General features: G+C 42.5%; 2 protein-coding genes across 2 annotated transcripts in view; both read left to right on the top strand.

Annotated features, from left to right (window-relative positions):
* LOC143337608 (guanine nucleotide-binding protein G(i) subunit alpha-2-like) overlaps positions 1 to 16,459 on the top strand; it is a 59,333-nt gene extending 42,874 nt beyond the window's left edge. The window contains exons 3-9 of the mRNA XM_076757244.1: positions 4,080 to 4,221; positions 8,488 to 8,648; positions 11,319 to 11,447; positions 13,949 to 14,078; positions 14,253 to 14,406; positions 15,197 to 15,411; positions 15,519 to 16,459. Coding sequence (XP_076613359.1) covers positions 4,080 to 4,221; positions 8,488 to 8,648; positions 11,319 to 11,447; positions 13,949 to 14,078; positions 14,253 to 14,406; positions 15,197 to 15,387 — 907 coding nt within the window. The 3' untranslated portion in view covers positions 15,388 to 15,411; positions 15,519 to 16,459. The remainder of the gene's footprint in view (positions 1 to 4,079; positions 4,222 to 8,487; positions 8,649 to 11,318; positions 11,448 to 13,948; positions 14,079 to 14,252; positions 14,407 to 15,196; positions 15,412 to 15,518) is intronic.
* A 4,506-nt stretch (positions 16,460 to 20,965) lies between these two features.
* On the top strand, positions 20,966 to 23,965 carry LOC143331594 (PAK4-inhibitor inka2-like). The gene is made up of 3 exons (XM_076748644.1): positions 20,966 to 21,101; positions 21,208 to 21,241; positions 22,845 to 23,965. The coding sequence occupies exons 2-3, from the start codon at positions 21,224 to 21,226 to the stop codon at positions 23,832 to 23,834; spliced, it is 1,008 nt and encodes a 335-aa protein (XP_076604759.1). The 5' UTR covers positions 20,966 to 21,101; positions 21,208 to 21,223; the 3' UTR covers positions 23,835 to 23,965.
* The last annotated feature ends 1,067 nt before the right edge of the window (positions 23,966 to 25,032 follow it).

Genomic DNA, 25,032 nt, shown 5'->3' with positions numbered 1-25,032 from the left:
ACCCTCCCCATGGTCCCAGTATTCTGTAGGTGAGAAAGGAATCTGTGAAGCAGGTAGATCACTGCTTCCTCTGGTTGGAACTCTCTCCAGGCTCAGGCTCATGTTGAAGATGTGCTGAATGACCCGCAGTGCTGAGCTGCACAGTCCTTGAGCAGTCTGGAGCTGATGCCATCCAGGCCTGTAGCCTTCCTTGCCTTCATCCTCCAATAATGTATGGAGTTTGGCACAGTTAGCTTGCCACTCCTTGGCTAAGAGCCAAGAGGCTTGAAGTAGGCCATTAACTAGCCATGCACCATGAGCATTTATCACCGGCCATATGGGGGAAAGAAACAGTTGTTAAGTGATTGATCAAATCGATTGGGGAGTCCAGTCACTGTGCAGAATACAGATGATCTTTCAACATCTGTACTGCACTCTCATTAGCTACACATGGACCACAACAGTATTTAATTATACAGCAAGATTGTATTCTGAATAAATTTAAGGCAAGAAATTGTTTGTGCATTTGCTGAATTGCAGTTCACTTTACTTCACATTTCCAATGTGCAAAGCATGAACAGCTGCTCAAGTACATGACTAGGGATGTTTTTAACAACTAATTTCCCAGATGATTAAATAGAAGTTTAAATGGACTAATCAGCTAGTCTTAAGGTAAGAAAACAGTCAGAAAACAGCCAGAACTGAGCAAAAATAATCTATAATATAAACATTGGCCCAAAACGTATTGCATATGTTATAAGAGCCATTTCAAACTGTGAATCACATTCTTTGATAACCAAATTGCATTTCAAATGGCGCTGAAATATGTACCACATACTGGTCTACATATCCATAACACATAAGATTTCAGTTGTTGTTCAATTGTTCCTGCTTCCAGCTGTAGGGTCTAACGGATTCTCTACGGATGTTTTTAGAATAAACATTTCATAAAACTGTAATAGCCTCACGACGTCAAGATGAAGTGAGATACTTACTGGCTTTGGGAGGATGCTATAAAATCAATCAAGTTTCCAGTTTCTCAGTTGAAGAAAAAGCGTAAAACAAGCTGGCATGACCAGTGACAGCTGGCAAAGTAACAATTCTAGCAAGAATTTGTTTAGAGACTCAAAGGACGTGAGTGACGAGGAGTACAAACACTAGATGTCTTCTGTATAGCTGAGGCTCTGATTTCTGTGTAATGAAGCTGAAATGAAACCACGGGTGTCCTGGCTATGAAACTTCCCTCCTGTCAGTCCCTCTGAAGCCCTACTTGTCTTTAAAACAGGGGTGGAGAGGATGGTTCACTGGCTGAAGCAGTTTGACAAATCTCTCAGACACTCTGCTCTAAAACCCTCTCACATGTGCACATCAGTGAATGCCTACGCGCTTGATGCATTTGCTTTTAATATGTCATTAACAAAAGCAAACATCATATAAGTGTCTCCATTTGTACAAATTATTTCTTGAAGTACATTTTTGGCTTTTTAATATGTTTTCAGTCTACTTACAGTGATGTGAAAAAGCCATAAAGCCCTTTTCACTGACACTGCAGTGAAAGGAGAACAACACCACTGTCTTCGCTCTCAGAGGAGTAGGAGTGAATTCTTTCGGCTAACTAAAAATAGAGAACCAGCACAACTGACTCAAATGTAACCTCTCAGTCCCAGACTAGACTCTAGATTCCTCCCTGGTTTACTTTTTTTTTTCTTGAAGATGGACAAATAATAGATTTCAGAGACACTACATGTGGGATTTTCATATTCAGAATTTTGACAAAGGCATAGTTATGAAAGTGTCATTTGCGAGTCACGTGAAACTACTAACGACGGGGGTTAATTCAGTCTAGTTTTGAATTAGAGTCCCCTCTGGTTCACACTAATTCTGCTTGCAAAAATGTGACAGTCACAAGGTATGACAGCATTAATGATGGGATTTCAATTTAAGACAGAGTGGTATTGAAGATGTCCCCCCGGTTGATAAGACGTGCAAGATATTTTTAACAGCAGAGTAATGAAATATTTAAAGGAGAAGCAGCTCACAAAGTCCGTACAATATAGTAAGCATTGCCATGTTTCCAGTACAGTTAATGTGATTCAGTTCAAAGTACAACTCAGAAGCACAATCTGACCGAAAGTCAGGCCAAAAACAGACGTTGTTTGTTTTAGGTGTGGATAACACGTCCAGGGTGTAGTCATACAGGCCATGGCCACACAGGAGCACGTCGGCTCATTAATATTTTGAGCTTGTGAAATGGTGTTCACAAATAATTTCTCGGCCAGCAGTTGTATATCACCTTTGGTGTTCATGTGAAAATATTGCATGCACATGTAAGAAGGTGTGAAGAAAAAAAAACAAAACAGTTTGTGAATGTGTAATAAAGTTTTGCAGCTGTAGAAATATTTTGGTGCATGTGTGAAGACGTTCTGTACACACAGATATAATTTGCACATGTACAAAAACGTTTTCGTAGCTGTAGAAATATTTTGTGGGTGTGGAATTAAAATTTGTGCAGGAATATTATGAACTGTGAGGTTTCACTAAGTCTGAGAGACGGACGCACAGATGTCTTATCTGTGTATGTGGCACTGAAGTATAAAAGCTAAAAGCGTTACAGGCATGAATTTCACCCTGTTTTTACGGCTGAGCTCACTCCAGCGTAGTCCAGAAGGAAAACATAATCAGAACGAACCCGCTAGAAACTTTTGCCCCCTGATTGGACCGTTTGGCTTCCTCCTATTGGATGCTCAGTGGGCAGTGCTGCTTGGCTCGTCATGGGCAACATGCTAAGTCAAAATGTTCCTGCAGAAATTCCACATCCACAAAATATTTCTACAACTACGAAACTCTTTTTGCACACATGGAAATTATATCTGTGTGCACAAACCCTTTTCACACATGGGCAGAATATTTCTACAGCTGCAAAATCTTACATGCACACAAAGGGTGATAATACAGCTGCAGGCTGAGAAATAACTCGTGAATACCATTTCACAAGCTCAAAATATTAATGACTCTTATCTGCTTCCATATGGCCACCTTCATCAACGCCTTTTATTTTTAAATTAAAGGCGTTGTAAAGTAAACACTGTTTATGATTACTACGTTTTTTTTTAGGTCTGGGTGATTCCTGCTGTAGTTCTAGGTGTGTCAACACTTGATCTCAGCTATATGTTGAAAGAGACTCTACATACATTCAGAAAGTAAATTGTGCATTTAAACAAGGTGTTCAGGTGTAGAAAGCACAGTTTCCTCAAATGCAAAGAGCAAGGTAATTCTTTGTGTGTTCACATGTGCCAGCCTAATCATAGATTACCATAAAATAACTATTTAAATAGTGCTTTCTAAAACAAAGTTTGCTTCACAGTCAAGTCAGTCAAAAACAATTTTTATGAAATTAGCCAAAGTATTGTTTGGATGAGGGGGAGAACACTGTGGGCTTTTAGTCCTCTTGGCTGTGACTCAGTGTTTCACAGCAGGCTCGCTTGCATTTTAATGAAGTCCCATTCAGCACATCACACAACCAATGAGCATGCTGGCTGTGTGACTCTGGTCTTTGGGCTGTGACAGGCCAGGGGAGATGGTTCTGTTTGGTTTCCAGCCCAGCAGCTTCTGTCTCAGCCTCATGCTTTTTCACCCACATGCCTCCTTCTCTCCGTCTCTTTCCACTGCTCCAAACGCAAGTAAATATTTGTTTAAGTGACCTCTGGCTGAGAGATCCGAAGACGGCGAAGTTTTCCCTGTACTGCAACCCAGCAGTGATTTGTGATCACACACATGCAGGACTGGATCACCTTTGATGGATCGAATGAAATATCAATAAAATATATATGATCTAAGATCAGGTGTATTGTCATAGATAATGGACAACATTTTCACAACGGTTGGAAATACGTAAGAAGATCTTTCTTTGGCATTAGTATCACTGTGGCCTGTTAGTATCACTGTGTCAGCTGTATGTTGAAGGAGATATATCAGTGCATGTGTGATCATATAATGAAGTCAGTGTTTTGTTTTATGTCACATTGTGTTTTCAGCTTGAGTGACAAACTCATCTTTTCTCCCTTCTTCTTCCCCTCCCTCCTTCTGGTCTCCGTTTGCAGGATTATCCATGAGGATGGATACTCAGAAGATGAGTGTAAGCAGTACAGAGCAGTTGTCTACAGCAACACAATCCAGTCCATTATGGCCATCATCAAAGCCATGGCCAACCTGAAGATCGACTATGAGGAACCTACTCGAGCGGTAGGTACCTGACAACAAAGCTTTTTACCGGCCATCTCCCCCTGCAGCAGCAAGGCTGCAGTGAAATGATGTCTGAAATGCAGCAAAGATGGCAGCGATGTCGCAGGAGGAGGATAGTGTGATAGTGTGAAGCCATTGCGAAACCTGAAAAAAGAACCAGCTCGAGTTTGGAGCAGTTTCTGTATTAATGAATGCACCACAATGCATTTGTGAATCGAGCCACGTTGGATGAGTCTTTAAAAAAAAAAAAAAAAAAACCCACACACACAAATGCAGTGAATTTCATTCATGGCCAGCAGTTTGTAATTGCAGGTTCAACAGTCTGGATATAAATGTGACTGAATATGTTTTTGATAAGAATTCCAAATACTTTTAAATACATACATTTCTACTACATTTATTCAAAACATCAAATATGTGTGTGTACCTCAGAAATACTTTTGTGAACCTTATTTTTTTACATTTATATACATCAGTAAATATGTTTGTGTGGATTGAAAAATACTCACGTGGAGAAAGTCATTTACATGTAAATCCCAAAACACATTTGTGAATCCTTCTGTGTGCAATCATTGATACTGAGACTGATCCGACTTCATACCAGAGAGCGTTTCCAACCAAACCAAATGTTATTGCTTTCTGATGCTGCAGATAGATTCATTAACAATGCATTTGCCTCATAAACAAATATTACAGATGCTTTCAGAGCAGACATACCCATGCTGTTTGAAACCTGTTTAATAATATAAAGATATTGAAGTTAGTAAGAAAAACCTTCTGGGAACCTGTTAAAGTATAGTCTAATATAGCTGCAGTCAGCGCAGTGATATCATCTCTACTTATCACCACCAAAGCCTCCACTCTGCCTCCACCCGTACCACCCGTATCTAGCCTTGAGGATTTGAAGCTGCAGGAATTAATGCCGCTCAAGAATTTCTCTTGAGCGCAGTATGACAGTCTCTACATGGAAATCAACTCTGGGCAGCAGACGCCGAAGGTGGACTCCTGCAGTGCCGTGTGTTTTCTCTCCCTGTTTGTGTGTGTGTGTGTGTGTGTGTGTGTGTGTGCGCTGGGAACAGAAACAGTAAAGGACTGTCTTTCAACAAGGCACCACCCAGGGAGATGATAAGATCACAGAAATAAAATTCAGGCATTACTCATGAGAAGAGACAATGATGATTCCTCTTCCTGTGAACCCATTGTCTCATAAGTGTGATTCATATATTCTATTCTCACAGATCGTTTGAAAAATAATGTACTTATAGAGGGTGAAGCAATCTGTCTACTCCTACATCAGAGTACGTTTTAGAGGATTATGTTTGAGTAGCTAAAACGCAGAGAAAATGAGGGCTGTGTTGTCGTGGCTTTTATACACTTCGACTTAATGGACATATTTCAACTCGTATGTTTCTCTTGCCATTAACGTAAATCCATTTTTCTAAGTTTAGAGATATGATAGCAGGGTTTCTGACCACAGGCCCTCAGTGGTGCTGAATTGGAAAAAGTAATAAAGCAGCGATGTGTCATGTGTAGTGTGTATTCTACAATGTGGGCATTTAAATTCAGATTTCTTCATAGTACAAGCAATCCTTACTTTGCAGTTTATGTGCATCTTTGATACTTGTGCTCTGAAAATATTTCACTTTCCCAGGAATGACATTTAATTCCAGAGCGGTCGGATAAACATAGTTTTATGTGGAAAAACCTTTTTTCACTGCCTGGTATATGTCAGGACTGGCTCTGCCAACAGGTTCTGCTGGACAGATTACAGCGTTTCAGTAATGACTTTATTTGAGTCTCACCCCGCATGTCAACATCCTGGAACATTTGACAGATTTTAATTAAAAAGACAATATTTATCTCCCAGCCAGAAGCAACGCATTCAGCAATATTCTGAAATCAGTGTGACTGAATCTCTTTATTTAAACATGAGGAACAAGCCGCCGTCGTTGTTTAACAAACATGACGACTGCTCCATATTTACCCAGATAGTTTATACAGTGCCTACCTCTGTCATGTCAGTGCCATGCACTTGTCTAGATACGTCACACTGGGGTTTTACCCAACAAGTATCGTGTCTTCCATGACCTGCTCAACTGATTTCACATCAGAAGTTGCAGATATTCTCGTGACTGAATCCTAAGAGCATTTTAACTGAAAAAGAGCTCAACTGAGCATCTTCATTTTTCTAAACTTTCTCTATAGCCTAGCTAGCTTTGACATGTGTAGGTTATTCCATTTGTCTGTGGGATGATAACATTAATACAGATATTTGTTTGTCCAAGAGACCAAAGTTGGGCACTTCAGCGTCAGAAACACCCAGCCAGCAATTTGAACTCGATCTTGTAACTACTGCTCTTCAGCTTGACTGAAGCTCTGTTATGAGGTTGTTCATGGAGAGAAAAGAAGGTATCAGAAAGCCCTGATCTTCTGCATCTGTTCTCCTGCCATCCATTGAAAACAGCTTGTGCTGCTGTATCACAGGATTTTAATTACTACCCCACGGTACACAGTAAAGGGCCACTAACTTACTGTGACCTACAGCTGAGGCGGAGGGCCAGACAATGGTTAACTAACACATGAAAGTCTCTCAATAGATAACATCAAAAGTTAAGGTAAGTCCTCGTCAAACAGGAAGGGACGAAGGTGATGTGAGCTGTGGACGATGCCCTTCTCATGCTTTGTGTGCATATAGCTGGAGATTGTTTACATATAAAACCACCATCAGTAGTCCATGTGCTTGGTTGCTTACTGTCCCGGCTCCTGTTCAGAAAGCTAAACCACAATGTTTTCCCTGCTGCCTCTCCGTCGTTGTTGCCGTCTTTAAGCTGCTGGGTTCGCTCGCTGACTGAGAGCCTGTCGCTGACCAGTGCCTCTCATCGTTCTTCGAGAGGCCGACCATTAAATAAGCAAAATAAAATGACCAAAATTGTCCCAAAAAACAAACAGCGATGGCCAATATCTGATATTTTTGTCCAGTCGACCAACCCAGACATCAAGATCGCATGTATCTGCATAGCAGTCCCCTTACAATCGATCGAACATCCTTGTAGTTAAGCAGAAATTCCCAGGTTTAGTTGTTAGTCAACATCAACCTACAATCTTAAACTGTTGTTGCACAAGACATTGAGCACTGACCATCATTAAAAAAATGTTAGTATGCAACCAAGACAGCTCAGAGAGACAAAACTAAGAGAAATCTTTTAGAGAATTTCAGAGACCGCCTCCCTGCACATTTACTGCAGGTATCTCTGGGTCATGAAAGTAAATACTTCAAACGATAATGTAAATATTAATCTACTGTTTTTCCAGGCCAGTGCGCCTTCAGAGATGGATTCTGCATCTGAAGGCTCCGGGCCAATCAGGCCAATGATGGATGCATCACTTCTGGTCATACTGTTGCTCGCTCTTTGGTTTATTTGTCTGTTTCGTCATGTTTCTCTGATGAAATCTGATTGGTTGAGAAAGCATTTCTTCTCAGAGTTGGCCATAAAACATGTCCAATCACACTTGTGGAGTGCAGAGGACTGCAGGAATGTCCCATTATATAACCATGGAAAGAAAAATGCTGTTTTTCTTTCCATTGTGAAACCAACAGTTTCCAGTGAGGCTCTTATCTGCAATTTCTAAGTAAAGCAGAATGAGATAGCATTTTTAAAAACACCAATTACTTCAGGCTCACCCGGGATACCCACAACAACAGCAAGCTACAGTTTGTATGTTAGCAGCTGGCTGACAACTGGCTGACGGCCACTCATCGTATCTGGTTCATGTTGTCCAGGCAAGTTAAGGCAGAAGATGTCTGGTCCGGTGCCTCTCTGCCCCATTTGTGATTTGTTTTCCCTGTTACTGATGGTTGCATATAAAGGAAGTGTCTGTTGCAGTGAGACTTGAAGCTCATCTGCAAAAAAATAGAGTCATAGATGGAATTCAACAGTTAGTTGAAGATTATTCACTTTATATGTCAAAAGGACTTTAGTGAGGCATGTTATTATATTTTTCGTGTTTCTGTTTGTTCACTGCAATCCTGAACTTCAGATATTTGTAGTAATGAAGTGCACTCAGGCCTTCATCACTGGGCCTTGCAGTAGACAAGTAGATTACTGTCTATGTGAAAAGACAGCTGCCCTGCAGCGCTTTGCGTATCACTTCTGTCTAGTGAAGAAAAATAATGAGCGTTAATAAACTTAATATCTTTTTTAAGAGATCTAATCAATCTAATGGTGTGTGTGTGTGTGTCTGTGTGTGTGTGTCTTTTTTTGTCAGGATGATGCCCGCCAACTGTTTGCCCTGTCAGCAGCAGCGGAGGAGCAAGGCATCCTGCCAGAAGATCTGTCCAACGTCATCCAGCGACTGTGGGCTGACGGCGGCGTCCAGAGCTGCTTCACACGGGCCCGAGAGTACCAGCTCAATGACTCTGCTGCCTAGTGAGTGCCCGTAGAACGTGAAATGACAGCAAGGTTACTCTGGTCCAAAATAAAATGTGCATTATTGTGCACAGGGATCCATGGTGACCAAATGTCACAATTCAAAATAAATCTTAACACTGCAGCCAATGGCCACATTTCCCGTCACAAATCAGTGAGGTTGATGAGGTTGAACACTACATATATTGTGTCTGTACTGTTTTCAATTGAGTATATGTCAAAAATGATTAACAAGTTATCACATTCAGATTTATATGTTTTATCCAGCATCATCAAAGTGGTTGTAAAAGTTTCTTCTGTGTTGGATTCGGTTTTATTGTCTCTCATATTGTTAATATGGCTCCACACAGAGAGCAGCTACAGTTATTAATAATGAAGACATTACAGTTTTGTTTAACCAGAGGCTTTCACTTCTAAGACCAGTCGCGTCTCTACTCTGCAACAACACAGCAACCTAAGCCTCTTTCCTCAGGTCTTAATTACCTAAATTACCCGCATCTCTGAGTGCTCCATTTGTTGGCCGCATTGTTATAATGTTCCAGTGTAATAACAGAGGGAGCATGAGGGTAATTGTGGGAGGCTGCTGGTAGGAGGTGAGAGGTGGCTATCACTCTGACCCTCAGGGATGTACTCTTGCTCTGAAATGGGCATCCAGAGAAAATGGAGAGCCTCAGCCTTCGTTCAGCAGCAGCTGCCTGCAGGCTGCAGCAGGAACAAACTGCACTGACTTCTGTTCAATACAAGGCCTTTGATAATACTGTGACACCTCCACAATGTGCCATAAACTGTCAGGGGCGTGTTAAGTGTTTCACAAATGATTGTGTTGCGGTGAAGGCAGTATTTAACTTCCAGAGGGAGTGATATTGTTCCCTGTTTGTATTGGCCAGCATAACCATAACTTGTCCTTTCTCCTTTGCTGCTCTCGTCAAAGCCAGAGCCAACCTGGAAGCACAGGACGGACGCGGCCTCGTGTTTAGTAGCTGGGAGAGTGGACAATATACGACGTTTCCTCGCGGCTTAGTGGGGTGCTGAGAGAGTTGGTTGCTATAAGAGAGGACTAAATGAGTCTGGCACTAGACCATAATCCATGTCTGAGCACCTGCTGAGAGCCAGAGAAAGGAAGGGGAAGATAAAGAAAGAGGGAGAGATGGTCCAGCTCACATTAACAGAGACCCCTCTCTCTCTCTCTCTCTCTCTCTCTCTCTCTCTCTCTCTCTCTCTCTCTCTCTCTCTCTCTCTCTCTCTCTCTCTCTCTCTCTCTCTCTCTCTCTCTGGTTTGATAGAAAGGGGACATGTACTGTACACTCTGAAAATGATGGATCCAGCTGCCATTACTTGAGGAAACAAGGCTGACCTTTTTACATGTCACTGTGTATAAAAATGCACGCTGGCTTCAGACTGGATGGTTCCACACTAGGTGTCTGATAATCGTTCACCACAGTGACAGAAATTTTGCACAGTGAGGTTGTGCAGCCTTACAAAATGACCCATCGATGATTCTGCCACACTGCAGCTGAGTGCCTTTTCTTAGTAGAGTGTGAGCCGCCCAAATTCAATTAATCTTCAAGGCTTATAAACCCAATGGCCAAATCAAGCAGTGTTACAGTATCTGATGTGTGGACTACAAAAGCAGCCTAAACCTCTGTGGGGAGAAGGATTATGATTAAACTGTCAAACATGTGGCATGAAGTAGTGGTGCAGAGGCTCTAATATCTACGCCCGGGCAGTGGCTTGTATGGGATTACACTCCGCACCAACACTTTGTTACACAACAACCCTTTTTTTTGGGTGTGTGCTGAGATATAGACAGAAAATACGTTTGAGTGTCTCCCACGGTATCATCATATGTGATAAAGTTGATTGTGGTTTTTTTATTTAGGGCTTTTATCACGGCTTCAGCATGCTGGCCCGAAAAGTCGGATTGCTTTATTTGGCCTTGTTCGCACACACACACATACACACCCACCCACACGCACTGCTTCTTCTAAAAACAATACAAAATATGGAGAAGCAGAATGTCGACACATTGACTTGAAGTGCGTCAAAGCTGGAGTTTATTATTTATTAGTAATGTTTTGGCTGCTGTTTGTGCTGTGATGTCTCTTATTGTAGTATATTAGAGGATTTCAATACAAGTCAGTCTTTTGTGTGTGTGTGTGTGTGTGTGTGTGTGTGTGTGTGTGTGTGTGTGTGTGTGTGTGTGTGTGTGTGGATGTGAGAAGACAAGCATCTCAGTGTCCCTTGGCAGGGTTTAGTCTTTTCATCACTGACCACATGACATCATTTTGTGATTGTTGCCAAAGGAGATTTAACACTGCAGCTACCAGAGCTGTTCTTGACCACGCTTCACCCGTTTTGCTGACCTGACGATTCGGATGGTTTTTAGGTGAAGCTTCGAGTGCGATTTGTAAAGACTTTCTGAAGCTTCTTAGAACAATTTGTTACATGTCACAAGTTGCGTTCATTTGTAACTGAGGCTGCTGTAACGAAGCTGCTGCCAGCGTGAGGCCCTTGTGTTCCTCTCAGGTCTGTGTGAAGGAACACAGGGGACTGGACAGTCTTCCTTTACACCTGACCTCAACGTAACAGCTTAATATCCTTCCACTCTGCTGACCTGAAGGACAGCGCTGTTAATTTGACATATATGGTTTGTGTCCACGTTCCCCTCAGCTACCTAAACGACCTGGAGAGGATAGCCAAGCCAGATTACATCCCCACACAGCAAGATGTGCTGCGGACCCGAGTGAAGACCACCGGCATCGTGGAAACACATTTCACCTTCAAGGACCTGCACTTCAAGTAAGATCCCACTTTGACAAGTTTTTCTTCGACTGCTGAAGCTCATTGTTGAAGGTGCAGTCACGACAGCAGTTTGTATTATGCAGCTCAGCGTTTCATTTCACTTGCAGACAGACATAACTCTCTGATTTACTCTCTTGGTGGGCCCCAAGCGCCCCTTGAGCTGATCAGGTGCTGTGCTTAATAGCACAGGTGGGCCATCTTCATTGCAGTAAGAGCCGTCTCTGCTAATAAACTACTGACAGCAACTGTTTGATGAGGCTTATGCTCACCACCTGAACTGTCTCACCGCATTTCATTTTGAATTGTTGAGACATTTCGCATGTGTAGATTTGCACAGTAAGCATGTTTATTGATACATCAGTCATTAGAAAAGCAGTGCCACCCATTTTGAACTCCAAAACTTTCTCAATGCATCACTGCAATAGTACTAAACTTTATCAAAAATACATAAAAATGAAGTATTTCACTGTGTTTTAACAATAATAGCCGTCACTTGAGGACAGTTCATCCGCGGTTGTGCTTATGAGTCATGCGTAAGTTTGTACTGTAAGTGTGGAGTGTGTTTGCCAGCGCACAGTGATTCCCCTTTTTGGAAATTTCATGAAGTTCACAGAGAGGAAAACATTTGTTTTTCTGATTTGTGGAGTTGTTTTGAAGTTGCTGTCTCATTTCAGCGACTGAGCTCAAGACGTCTTTAACCCAAACAGCTCATCCCACTCGGTGCTGTCGCAGTGGGGACTCCGTACACTCACACACAGAAGAAGTAATCCTGCACAAACAATATGCATATGTGTGGGTTTTTAATAACTGCATGGTTATCACGGCAGGATTACACATAATAGTAATGAAAAAATGCATTATGGCGCAGAGTCATTATTACTGTCTGTACTTTTGGATGCCAGTCTTCAGCCATATTTCTGAGAAATTGCCTGTTTTTCACAGTGTAAATGTCACTGTGTTTATGTGTTCTGATAATGATATACTCCTCACTGTGACAATGAAATCTGAAGATTGTAGTCACTCCTCAAACCACGTACAAACACATTATACTTTATATCTGATGGAGACATTAGTCACCACTAAAGCTTCGGAAACAAAAGAGGAAATTGTTTGTTAACTGTCTAAAGACGTTTTTTCAGTCAGACTTCAGCTGTTTTATCAAGGCAGTGGAGATGAAAAGACGTGTGTGTGTGTGTGTGTGCGCGCGCTCCTGGGCCTGCTGTGTGTCCGTGTGTAATATTTAAGTCTCATATTTACGTCCTGATTTATTTTATGTCTTTTTGGACAACACAAATCAAATCCTACAGGCACATGTTTACCTGCAGCAGCTCCTCAGCGCTGTGCTGTGCTGCTGTGTTATATTTAGCTTATGTAAGCAGTGCTGGAGACGAGCGCAGTCCTGATGTAAACAGTCTAAAGTGTGTCACTGTTATAATGAGTTCTGCTTACTCAGCCTAAAACTGGGCGGTCCGCGAGACTCAAAGTTCTGCTCTAATGAACCAAATTCTGCAGAGTGAAAACTGCTTAGCAGGACAAATGTAGAATTATTACAAAGTGTGTCACCCTGGCACGCTGCAGATGAAAAGCTCCCTCTCGTACTTCTTTTCCACCAGTGGAACAGGTTCTGGTCTGGTTCGTGCACCTAATTTTGAACCATTCAGAGCATTTCAGCCAAAAATACATTTGCTGTGTCATGTTCTACTGGCTGGAAAGAGGCTGGAGAAGGCCGTTCGTCTTCATCTTTTATGTCTTCTTATCATTAATAGTGGGTCCATACGTGTTTTTTGGATAAAAATTAATATCTATAATGAAGAAACACATTATGCAACGCGGCCCTTTGATGAAACGTCCTTGATCACAATGGTTCTGGAAGGAGCGCAGACTGGTTCACTAACACCAAGGTTCCAAGAATCCTGAATGGAGCCGGTTCAAGAACTCAGAGCAAATTTGGTGGAAAAGGTCTTATCAATAGGGGATGTCTGGCACTGTCCAGCCTCTCTCATCCATCTAGCTTCCCTCCATCTTCATGAATAAGTCATGGAGGATGTTAGTGAGAAACCTGCTGCCACGCCGCGCCTCAGCCTGTCTGAAGGCTGCCCCTTTTCTGGAAACGTTGTTCAATATTTTGCGGGGGACTTGCTGAAGTACGCCTTCGGGACACTCTCAGTCCTGAAGCCCGCAGATTGAGCCGGTTTTTCACTGGAGCAGACAATGGCTCAACCTGTCTTAAGGCCGCCTGTTACCACAGCAACTGCACTGAACCAAAATGCCAACAAATGCCAGGAAAATGACAAAGCCTGTGCAGCCAAACACCCTGCCCTGAAGAGAGGAAGAGGCAGAGAGAGAGAGCGAGCACATGTTTCCAGAGGGGGACCTTGAAGCTGCTCGGCTTGTCTGTCAGTGTGAAAAAGTGTTGTTTGTTCTGCTCTCACTCCCATCCGCTAAAAAAAAACAAAAACAAAAAAAACCCATCATGTTTACACTGCGTCCCTGTGCAGGATGTTTGATGTTGGCGGCCAGCGGTCAGAGAGGAAGAAGTGGATCCACTGCTTCGAGGGAGTCACGGCCATCATCTTCTGTGTAGCCATGAGCGCTTACGACCTGGTCCTGGCAGAGGACGAGGAGATGGTGAGCTCAGCTTATGCCCCTTTGCTTTGCATGCATTTCACAGCAGAGCCCATTCCCAGGGTGATTTAAAGGGGGAGGGAGGTTTGGGTGTTCAGTGAACTCATTTCCTTTATGTGCCCTAGTTGTGCTCTCTAATAATCTCTTTATCTCCACATTTGTGCCCGTCCCACCCAGAACCGGATGCATGAGAGCATGAAGCTGTTTGACTCCATCTGCAACAACAAGTGGTTCACAGAGACGTCCATCATCCTGTTCCTCAACAAGAAGGACCTGTTCGAGGAGAAGATCGCCCACAGCCCTCTGACCATCTGCTTCCCTGAGTACACTGGTACAGTCTGAGCACAGGACATAGAGACAGAGCTTCACTTAATGGGTTTCTTTTCAATTTTTACACCTGCATGATTGACAAGAAAGCAAACATCAGTCTCAAACTAAACCTTTTTAAAACAAGTCAAATATTCTGTCAGTAGGGTGTGACGGGGGCACTTCCCTCCAGTTTTACTTCTTAGTTCCTGAAACAGAAGTATAAAAAAGGCAAAATCCAGCCCTGGTTTGTGCCTCTTTTGTATTACCATTACTTTCAAGTCACAGAGAGAAGCAGCTGTTTGCCTGAATAGTGATCACCCAGGAAACACCCAGAAGGTTGTTCAGCAACACTTGCTGCTGTTAGCATGAACATGTAAAGTAATACAAAGTAACCCCATTGTAGACAAGCATGTCTGCTAATAAAATTGTTCAGACTTTAGTTCATATTGTATAAATTAAGCGAAGTCGTTGAGCGCTCATCTTTGTTGGGGTGAGAATCAGCTGAATGAAATCGTCTTTTCATCCAGATGGCTACAAGAGTCTTTGAGGATTTGGGAAATACATTCAGTAAGTGTTGTTAAATGACTGCCTGGCTTTTTCAAACATCGCTGGGTGGTTTATCTTCAGAGAAACAAATGCTTATCTGTGTGACTCGAGTTTAACAGTAATACGAGAGGAAGCGCGGCACCAGGACTGATGGATTCAGCATCATGAAGAACATGATGAGGCTTAATGAAATGAGTCCATGCGGATCATAAACTGTCCCATCCCCTCTGTCAGCTCTACTAACCCCAGCACTGTGTGTCCCTCAGGCCCAAACAAGTACGAGGAAGCCCAGGCTTACATCCAGACCAAATTTGAGGATCTGAACAAGAAGAAGGACACCAAGGAAATCTACACCCACTTCACCTGCGCCACCGACACCAAGAACGTGCAGTTTGTGTTCGATGCCGTCACTGACGTCATCATCAAGAACAACCTGAAGGACTGTGGCCTCTTCTAAAACCGTGTCTGAGGAAGAGTCAAGGTGAGTTCAGAGAAAAGTCGGGAAGTGATTCAGATTTCTATCAAGTCCCAAACTGACGCCTGTTTGTAATGACTGATTCGTGTGTGTTTTTTTTTCTGCTTCATCAGCTTACTTGAACCGTTCCGGCGACCATAAAGATAGGGGAATATACACACATCATGAATGACTGCACTGGCCAACCACGATTTCTGCTTTGATCTGCTTTTTATAAAGACACCTAAGAGACTGAAAACCCGACGAGCCTTGTGGGATTTCAAGGATTGCTGATCCAGTCACTTGTATCGTTAACTCTTTGGGCTATGACCACAAAAATCAACATTTATTATTGTATTTTTGTTTTTTTGTTTTTTTTCTTCTTCTTTATTTTCAATTACTAGAGGAGGCAAAGGAAAACTTTTTTATATAAATGCATTCATTTTACTTTTAGAAATTCTGATGTGCAAATTATTAAACTTTTAATCACATGAAGCTTATTTTTTAAGAGGTGAAGCACAGGCATGGACGTAGAGCGTGATCGATAAAGGAAAGAGCTTTTTTTTTTATAATGTTTACATAAGTTCATCATTCGTAGTCAACGCGTATATTGTTCTGCATGACTCAACGTGGCAAGTATTAGCTCTGTAATCTGCACAAATTATCTAACATTCCTACAAAATCAAAATAAAAAGTATTAAAACGTTGAAAAGAAAAAAAAAAAAAAAAGGCTTCACATGCAGGGGGAAATGACGGCAAAATTTTAACTGGTATTTAAAGTATGTGTGTACCTAACATTCTCTCACTTTTATAGTACCATTTCCATGTCTGTTGCAGTATGTTTGTGCCTTGACTTCTGTTTACAACCAATTCCTAGATATGCTTTCAGTACTGTTTGACCTACTGTGCGCCTATATTTTTTTCTTCCATTTTCTGCCTAGCACCTATGAATACGTAGTGATTATTAATGAGAGACGAAAATCTAATTCAGAAAAAGGTTAGTGTTTTTGGTAAATATTAAAATGCTTTAAAAGTCCTATATGATTTAATTTAAATAAAAGTAGAGATCACCTGACTCTTGCACATTGTTTTTCCTCTCTGTTTTGTTCCTTTAGTGTCACCTGTTGAGCTTCACACACACGTTTGTACTTTGGGGTTTAGAGTAATCCTGGCTTTCTATAGAATGAGTTGACATTTTTACACAATTAAAGTAACTGTATTGATTTTATAACAGTGGCCAGTTTCAGTCATGGAGGCCAGAGCAGGTTTTTACCGGACAAGATGATTTCAGTCATCACATCCTCCACCAGGAAGGAAGGAACACATTTATGAGATGAGCTGCTCTCGTGTTTGGTTTGGTTGCCAGAATAAAACAAACAAAAGTCTGACATGTCAAGTGCACACAGCTTCAAGTGACTAAGGGGAGTAAGTAATATGAAGCAGCTTCTTTCCATTAAAGCAATCAATGCTGCCAGCAATGCTGTCTGCTTGTTGAACTGAAAACGTTAACATAACCCTAAAACTGCACAGGAACCACGTTCATTTATGTTCACTTTAGGTTTGAAACCAGACTGTGTGACTTGAGCTGCACAGCAACAGTGACCACACGCGACTGATACGGGCTAGTGGTGAATGCTAAAATAGTAGCTCTATTATAGAACAGTCAGGAAGTCAGTAAAATTAGCCAATAATGTTTGTTACAAAGCAATATCTAAACGTTTCATTTGTAAGAGGAAGAATGTGTTATTTCTGCTTTAAATGTTTCAGGTCTCACTTTTAAAACTCATTTTTTGGCTTTCCTGGCCTTTTCTTATTTGGTAGAATAATTACTCAGTTTTATGCAGTCAGCACACACAGGTCAACCCAACCACACCTTCCTACTGGAGACATGTCGTTAAACTGGTTCACGGCGCCATCTAGTGGACACATCATGTGCATGCCATCAGTTATAAATGTATACCTACATATGTACTGAAGTACCACTGAGTTAGACATCAGTGGTCAATGTCATTCAGCTCAGTTTAGCATTCATGCTCCGCGCTTGATTTTTCTCCAATACAATTGTGCTTTGTATGATAACCGAATCAGAAGTTAACTAAAAACACTGTGGCAAGGACATAACACTCTCTTCACCAACTGATTTTCCAGATCTGTCTCTGAGCTGGAGCTCCATGTTCACCTCAGTGGTCTCAGACATCTTTCTGACTATAACCTAAAGAGACAGAAAAAGCCCATCTGAGGAGAAGAAATGACAAGGACAGACGATGGACAGTGTATTATTGAAGCTAGTTTGTATTGTATTTTCATTACTCACATTATGTGTCTCAACAATGGTGGACATCAAGACTCACTGCTGGATGTAAACTATTACAGATGTCGTTACAATATGCTCCAACCTGTCTTATTTCTGGGTCATATGAAGTAAATGAGAGGCTGTTCATGGTGCAATCCATAGCACACAGATAAGAGGACTAATTAATGATGCTTGTATTAGCTTAATGCTCCCAGTGCACTGACCCTCCCCTAATCTCACCCTGACAGTCTTCTGCAGATGCCCTCCAGAATAGTAATACACCCACTGAGACAGATTCAGAACAAGTAACAGCAAACTACAGAGAGCTGCAGAGGCAGATGACCTGGAGACTCGCAGCATTATGAGAACATTACTGGATCTGTGGAGCATCGTCATTAACTCCTGAAAGTAAAAATACAACTCTGTGGAATGCAAAATCACTAGCAGACAAACACAGTTCAATATCAGCTGACATGTCTCATTAGTGGCCAGCTGGAGCAAAGGTTTACACCGAGGTCGTTCATTCAAGTCTTCATTCACATGTACGATCATGACCAGATACAGTTAACACGGCTAAATGAACACTGAAGGAGCTGAGCCTCTCAAAGTCTACAGCAATTTATAATTATCCACAGAAGAAGACACTTCTTACTTTGTTGGTTAGCTTTCTCTGATTACCAAATTAAAAGCAAAATAAAATCACGGGGAGCTACTGTATGGAGTAAAACTGAACAACCGTGATCACTGGTGCTTTCTCAGCCACTTTTTCACCAGAGTTTGACTTTGCTAACATTGGCCACACCGGCAACTTGGCTTTACAGGCAGACGTTAGCACACAGGCCACAGGAATACACTGACACACTGACGATGACCAGCAACAATCCATAGAAATAAAAGCAATATTAAATATGCAGGGTTTTTTGAAGAATAATATGTGATATTAAAGAATACACAGAAGTACTACCCCATCATGCACTAAGATGAGCAAACTGCTGCGATTTGATTGAATCCAGTTTTCTGCACCCTTTGGCAGAGCTGTCTCTAGAGGGCGCTGTAAGTCTGCATCTGAAAGACCAGCTCCACCATCCAGCCTCTCAGAGGCACAAAGCCTCTGGTTTAAGACCTCACCAGTGAAACATTTCAGTGTTACTGTCAAAGAAAAAAGTGAACACTGACTGCAGATATTTTATTTTGAAATGTTGGGATCAATGAATTTATTGCTGCTTGTATTAAAGCTTTGAGCCACTGCAGTGAATATCTGATATGAACGATTCTCATCTGAAACATCCTGACAGTGTTAGACCGACAAGGATCAAAGCTCTGGATCTGTAAGGCTGGACTAAAACAGGACTTAGAGATGTACGATTGTGTTTTGCACTTCTGGTTTGTTTACCTGATCAATCTGAGCCTTAATGGGCATCACCACTGCAATATTTATGACTTAACTGTCAAGAGAAAACTGTTAACAAACCATCAGCATGATTATGATCAAGTATTATACAGAAGGAGAGCAAATTATTCATCGGTGACCCTGACAGGCATCGACTGTGTTCAAGCACCGATAACTAATATAATATAATAATATATAATATACTAATACGTATATCCATCAGGCATTCAGAAAAGCAGAGATGTTCAGAATTAAAGATCAGCCTGTCTTGAAAATTGAAATAATCACATTTCCATTAGCAGCCCCCTGTAATTACTTAATGCACAGAGCGGAGTGTATGGGCTGGGGGCTGGGGGGGGTGGGTAGAGTGGAGGGCTTTTGGAGGCACCATCCTTAATGGAGTGAGTGTTTTTAGAAGCATAATGTTGATATAAGTGAAAGCCTGCAGTTTTCGGGAACCTGCACTCTGCCAAATGACTATTTTCATTCTCTAATGAAAGTCTCTGCGTCTGCTGAAGCTTTATGTTCAAGGATGTCAGCTTTAGACAGAGAATTCAGCAGGGAAATGACAAATGCTATTTTTCTGTATGAAAGTGCTTCAAATCTCCCCGAAAGAGTCAAATGAGTGTGTTTGAGTATGTGATTTATCTAGATGAACCTAGGACAGGTAGACTTTAATGTGATCAGTCATGCTACCATCATGCTAAAGGCTGTATTATGCCTTACATATGTGTTAGAGTCAAGTTAGTAAAGCAGGTTGGGACATGCTGTGGAGGTACCTGTATGCTAATGTTGACCATGCTGTGGAGACAAATCTGCACCTGAACAGCCGGCCATCAGATGTGGCTCTGTCCCCCCAGCAGTCATGAACAGATGCATTCCTCTCAGCCCATTGGATTTGCATAAACACCCATTCACTTGTACTCCATCCATTCAGTCGAGTGAATGGAAGGTCGAGTGCCAAATGACTGTCAGGGCTGCAGGCTCAATGCCCAATTAGGTTGCAGATTAATACATTTACATTTAGGCGTTTTGTTTACAGTCTGATTCAGTGATTTGCAAAGAGCCACCAGCAGGACGAGCTTCAGTGACACTGCTGAAATTACAAGCAGCAAAAAAAAAAAAGATGCAGAGCAAAAGTTTGCATTGTTTCTGCAATAGGAAGTCAAAAACATATCTTGCCTGCATCTTTCCAAGGTTTACTTATACAGACAGATGCAGCACAATTAGTTGATCAATCATTAAGTCAATTTTTCCAGAAAAATGCCAAAAATTTCAGCTCCCCAAATCTCACTATTGATGGTTTTCTGTAATAATAAATTGAATGTCTTTGGATCATTGGTCAGCTAAACAGGCTTTGAAGATGTGGCCTTCGGCTTTGGGAAACTGGACTTCTGTTCAGTCTATATGTTGTAGACTAAATAATTAATAGAAGTAAACAATAGATTTGCCATGAAGATAGATCATAATGCAAAGTGAATCTTCAACTGTGAAATTTCAGCCAGTTCAACAGAATGAACATGAAGTGACATGAACTTGGAGTCAAAGTGAGAATCAAAGAAACCACATCAGAGTCTTCCTGCTGCTCTCCTGCAATTATACTTCCAACATTAACTGAGTGGAAGAAGTCCTCCCCCGTCATATTGAGACAAAAAGCTCTGCTTTAAAGAACAAAACACTGGTCTAAAGTCCAAATCAAGACGCTTTCCTTTTCGCACAGAAGTGTGTGTGTGTGTGTGTGTGTGTGTGTGTGTGTGTGTGTGTGTGTGTGTGTGTGTGTGTGTGTGTGTGTGTGTGTGTGTGTGTGTGTGAGTGAGCTCCCTGCGCTCTGATTGGCTCATTCAGACACCAGTCGCTGTAACTGGCCGCGGAGCGCCGATCTGTGAAAAGCGGTGGAGCCGCGCCGAACGTCTCACTCAGCACCTCATCCTCCGCTGAAGCGGACTGGAGTCAGGACCGGATCCCTCCAGGTGACACTGTGGCCCGCAGCAGCTCTGAACCGAGCGGGACGTTTGGCTCCTCTGCCACATAAAAGTGAGTGTGTGTATGATTTGCGTACTTTTAGACGGTGCTGTGAGATCTCAGAGTGATTGTGTGCGCGCGCTCTTGTTTTAAAAGCGGTCCATCATTTTTCTTACAGGATCTGAGCTTTACGGATGAGAGGAAAAGAAATGGTGAGTTGATCATCTATTTTATACTTTAAAAAATAATAAAATCTCGAGCTGCGGTTAATATTACTCATTTCGAGCGAATATTACAAATAAAATGACGTATAGCCTAAACTGTATTTAGTAAAATCTGAACAGAAGATCTGTCCGGTTGTCCTCCCTCATATGGAGAAAACATCTGCCAGTGCAGCTCTTCAGCAGACGGCTGAACGGCCAGTGATGCTCAGATGCCTCCACAGTGTGAACTGTGTTGTTGCAGTAATGATTATTTTCTAAAAGTTATGCAGCATATGCAGATATATTTAACAGTTTGATGGCATTCATAGGTTTTATTGAGTAAGGATTCAGCTTATTTTAACCATATGACAAAACATTAGATTGCATTATATTATATATATTGTGTATTCTTATATGCAGTCTGTATTTCCTGCTTTTTCCCTTCCATGACTTTGTACTTCTGATACTTTCTCGAGTTCTTGCAACATCTCGCAGAGTTATGATGAAAACCAAAGGGGGGCAGAAGGTCTTTCGGCAGGGTCAGATACTTAAATGCACAGTGAGGAGTCAGAGCAGAGGTTAGTCTGCTGACATTAGTGGAGGAAAGAAGTGTGCTGTTATGTTGGCTGTGACCTCTGTGGTCACATGTCAACCTGTGTCCTGTGTGTCTCCACTGCTGCTTTTCCTTCCATATCTCACCCCTCTGTCAGGTCAGACTCTGAAGGTCTCGTGTGCTGTTTTCAACAAGATTTAAATGAAAGTAGCACTTGCTTATATGAAGCACATAGAGCATGAGCTCATAGAGTATCCCGGCCAGACTGTGTTCATCGAGAATATGGGCCCCCATCTTTGTTCCTTTGCTTTACGTCTACTCTTAAACTCTCACACACACACCGTCACATGATCTCTCATGCCCTGTTTGAGTTTGAGAGTGAGCCACCGCTGCTCACTGGCTGATTCTGTCCAATCAGCACAGTGAGTCAGAGAGGAAACTGGAGTATTATATTGCTCAGTGTTAGTGGTGAATTTCATTGGCAGGCACGCTGCCCCCTTAAAGAGGCAGGACCCCTGTCGCTAAATCAAGATCGTCCAGGGCCCAGTTAGTCCTTTGATTCCCTGCAGATGTTTTGACTTTTGCTCCTGCAGTAATCTCAGTGTGTAGATAAATAGTTGAGGTTGGACATTAGTGCAGCTGTCTCTGTAATAACATCTGTCTGGGTTTTCAGTTGAATCACAGCTGAGTCAATGAAAATAGGGCGTTCACTGACGTTGTTGGTGTGGCCGAAGAAATTAACGGATAGATTTCCTTTGTGTTGAAATCTGTCTATGGATGAAGCGTGTTCTTTTGACGAGCAGGTTGGCTGGCCTTTAAGATTACAATAAGAGCAAAGGTGTCCTTTCATTGGTTGAAACTGTGTGCAAGCCTGAACGTGCCCATGAATCTGTCCCTGTGAGACTCTGCATTTACTCAGCTCTTGTTATTATTTGAGCCATTCTGTGACAGCTCATCGAAAAGGCTTTGAAGTGTCCAGCTTCTTTCCAAATCCACTTTTGCTCTCTCTTTGATTGTCTGTCAAACTTTTGTCTGACCCCTTCTCTTTTGTCTCCTCAGCTCTGCCTACGCGACTCAGGTGACTGCTTACGGGAGCAGATGCGGTATATGATGAGGTCACTGCAAGACCTGAAACAGCTGCGGAAGGCCTGCCCTGCAGCCAGATGCCCCCTCGCTCCCATCACCACCCAACTCCCAGCTTTAGTGCGACACTCTGCGATGGCGCGTGCTTGTCAGCAGCGAGCACTGCAACGAGAACAACGCGCACGCCTGCGGATGTCTGACGCCAGCTCGGCCAGTACCTACGACTCCGCCTGCTGCCTGGCGAGTCCTCTGGAGGAGGAGGAGGACGACTCGAGCAGCCGGCTGGGCCTGAGCCTCGGACTGGGCCTGGGCTCTCCCAGCAGTCAGAAAAGTCTAGAGTTCGATTCAGGCTACTCTGAGGCATCGTGGCAGGATGAAGGGGTGGTTCTCAGGAGGACCAGGAATGTGCGGGTGTCATCTTCAGCCTGCCTCCGCACTAACAGAGCCCCAAGCGGACGCATTCGACCCAAATCCACCTCTGACGCCTGTCTGGAGAGGTGGACGTCATTCGAGGTCGGCGACGCTGAGGACTGGACAAACTCTTTATTAACCAGAGGACGCAACCGGCAGCCTCTGGTTCTGGGTGACAACAGCTTTGCAGACCTCATACAGAACTGGATGGACTTGCCAGATTGTCCCGAGCCTACTGAGGTGAAGCCAAACTCAAGACGCAGGCTGGGAAGAGGCTTCTTTGTCAACATGAGGAGGAAATTGGTTGGGTTTTCTAAGAGTGTAGAGGACAGAGTGAGGATGAGACCCTCAGACTCTGCTCATGTTAACAGAGCTGCTAACGCTCCAAAACGGCTGTCCTGTCCAGTTGTGGCCTCGCAGGCTAAAGTCCCTTTTTTCCACCAGTCTCACCTGGGCATTAATGAGCTGGACACAGACTTTTACCGCTTTGCAGCCCTCATGAAATCAGGCAGCCGACAGCCCATAATCTGCAAAGACATCATTGGCTACATCTGACTTTTCATGTAAAGCCATGTACAGACTGGATAATCCTCAGAGTCACTTTATTTTTATATGACTGTTTTTCACTTTTTATATGCTTCAACTAAGCTAATGGAAAATAAAGATGTTCTCATAATGTAAACTCTACACACCTCGTTTATATTATTCATGTGACAGGGGATATGTGTGGTTGCCTGACTTACTGCCTGATTTAGTTTGTATTTGGATGAAGATCCCGTCATCTGAGTTTCATTGCAGCTCATTACAGTCGGACAGTGACTCCTCACTGCTGGATTAGCCAAAGGAGACGTTTACTCTGCAGTATTAATTTCATTTCATTAGAAATGATACTCAGGCTGTGCATGATGGAGTTTATAGTTTAGTGTAGTTAAAAAAAAAGGCTAAATTGAAAAGATGATAATGTCTCAGATGTGCAGACTTGTAGCTGTTCCAGGACTAATAAGGGCATTTGAGTTCCTTTTTTGAGCACACTCATTAGACCAAGGGACTCAGTGTTCTCAAAAAAAAAGTTCTGTTCTTGATCAAAAAAAGTTGAATCCTTCAGAGAGGCTTTAAACAGGACGACGGAGCTATTTACAGGCCAGAAACAGAGGCTGTATCAACACAGCGCGCCGTGTGCTCGATGAGGTAATTCCCCATGTGTCCGTGCAGAAGAGAGGCGAAGCAGCTGGCTGCAGACAGCAGAAGTTTACTCTTGCCTTTGCTTTATGAAGTATAACGTCTCACTAACAGCCCCCTGCCTCATTTAACTTGGTCTCTGCTCTTATTGTGCTTTTGCCTCACAGGTGGTACCAACTCATCCACACACAGTGCTTAATGGCACAATTAGTTCTGAGCAAAGTAAAGAAAGAAAAGAACACTGATACAAAAGAGTGACATATGTGCATTAGATAAGCTAATGATCACTTCACCTTCGCCTTTACATATTCTCTTTGTTCATCAATTCAGAGGAGAAATAGCACCAGACATTATAAAGATAAAGAATTTTCCCATAAGGGATTTCCCATGCTCCCTGCTGCAGCCAGCCCCACCAATCATGTCTGATATCAGGGCACGGGAGGTTACAGAAGAGAGATGGTTCTTAGTGCGTGCCGTTTGTCTTAGCCTGTTTATGTAGGTCTCCTGGTGGTATATCACTGTGGCACACTGCTGAGCATGCACCAGGGATATAATGAACTCTTAAAAGGGTGCA

Source organism: Chaetodon auriga, chromosome 2 (assembly GCF_051107435.1).
Source record: "Chaetodon auriga isolate fChaAug3 chromosome 2, fChaAug3.hap1, whole genome shotgun sequence".
Lineage (NCBI taxonomy): Eukaryota > Metazoa > Chordata > Actinopteri > Chaetodontiformes > Chaetodontidae > Chaetodon > Chaetodon auriga.
Note: the sequence above shows the minus strand (reverse complement) of the source record. Positions and strands in the feature narration are given on the sequence as shown.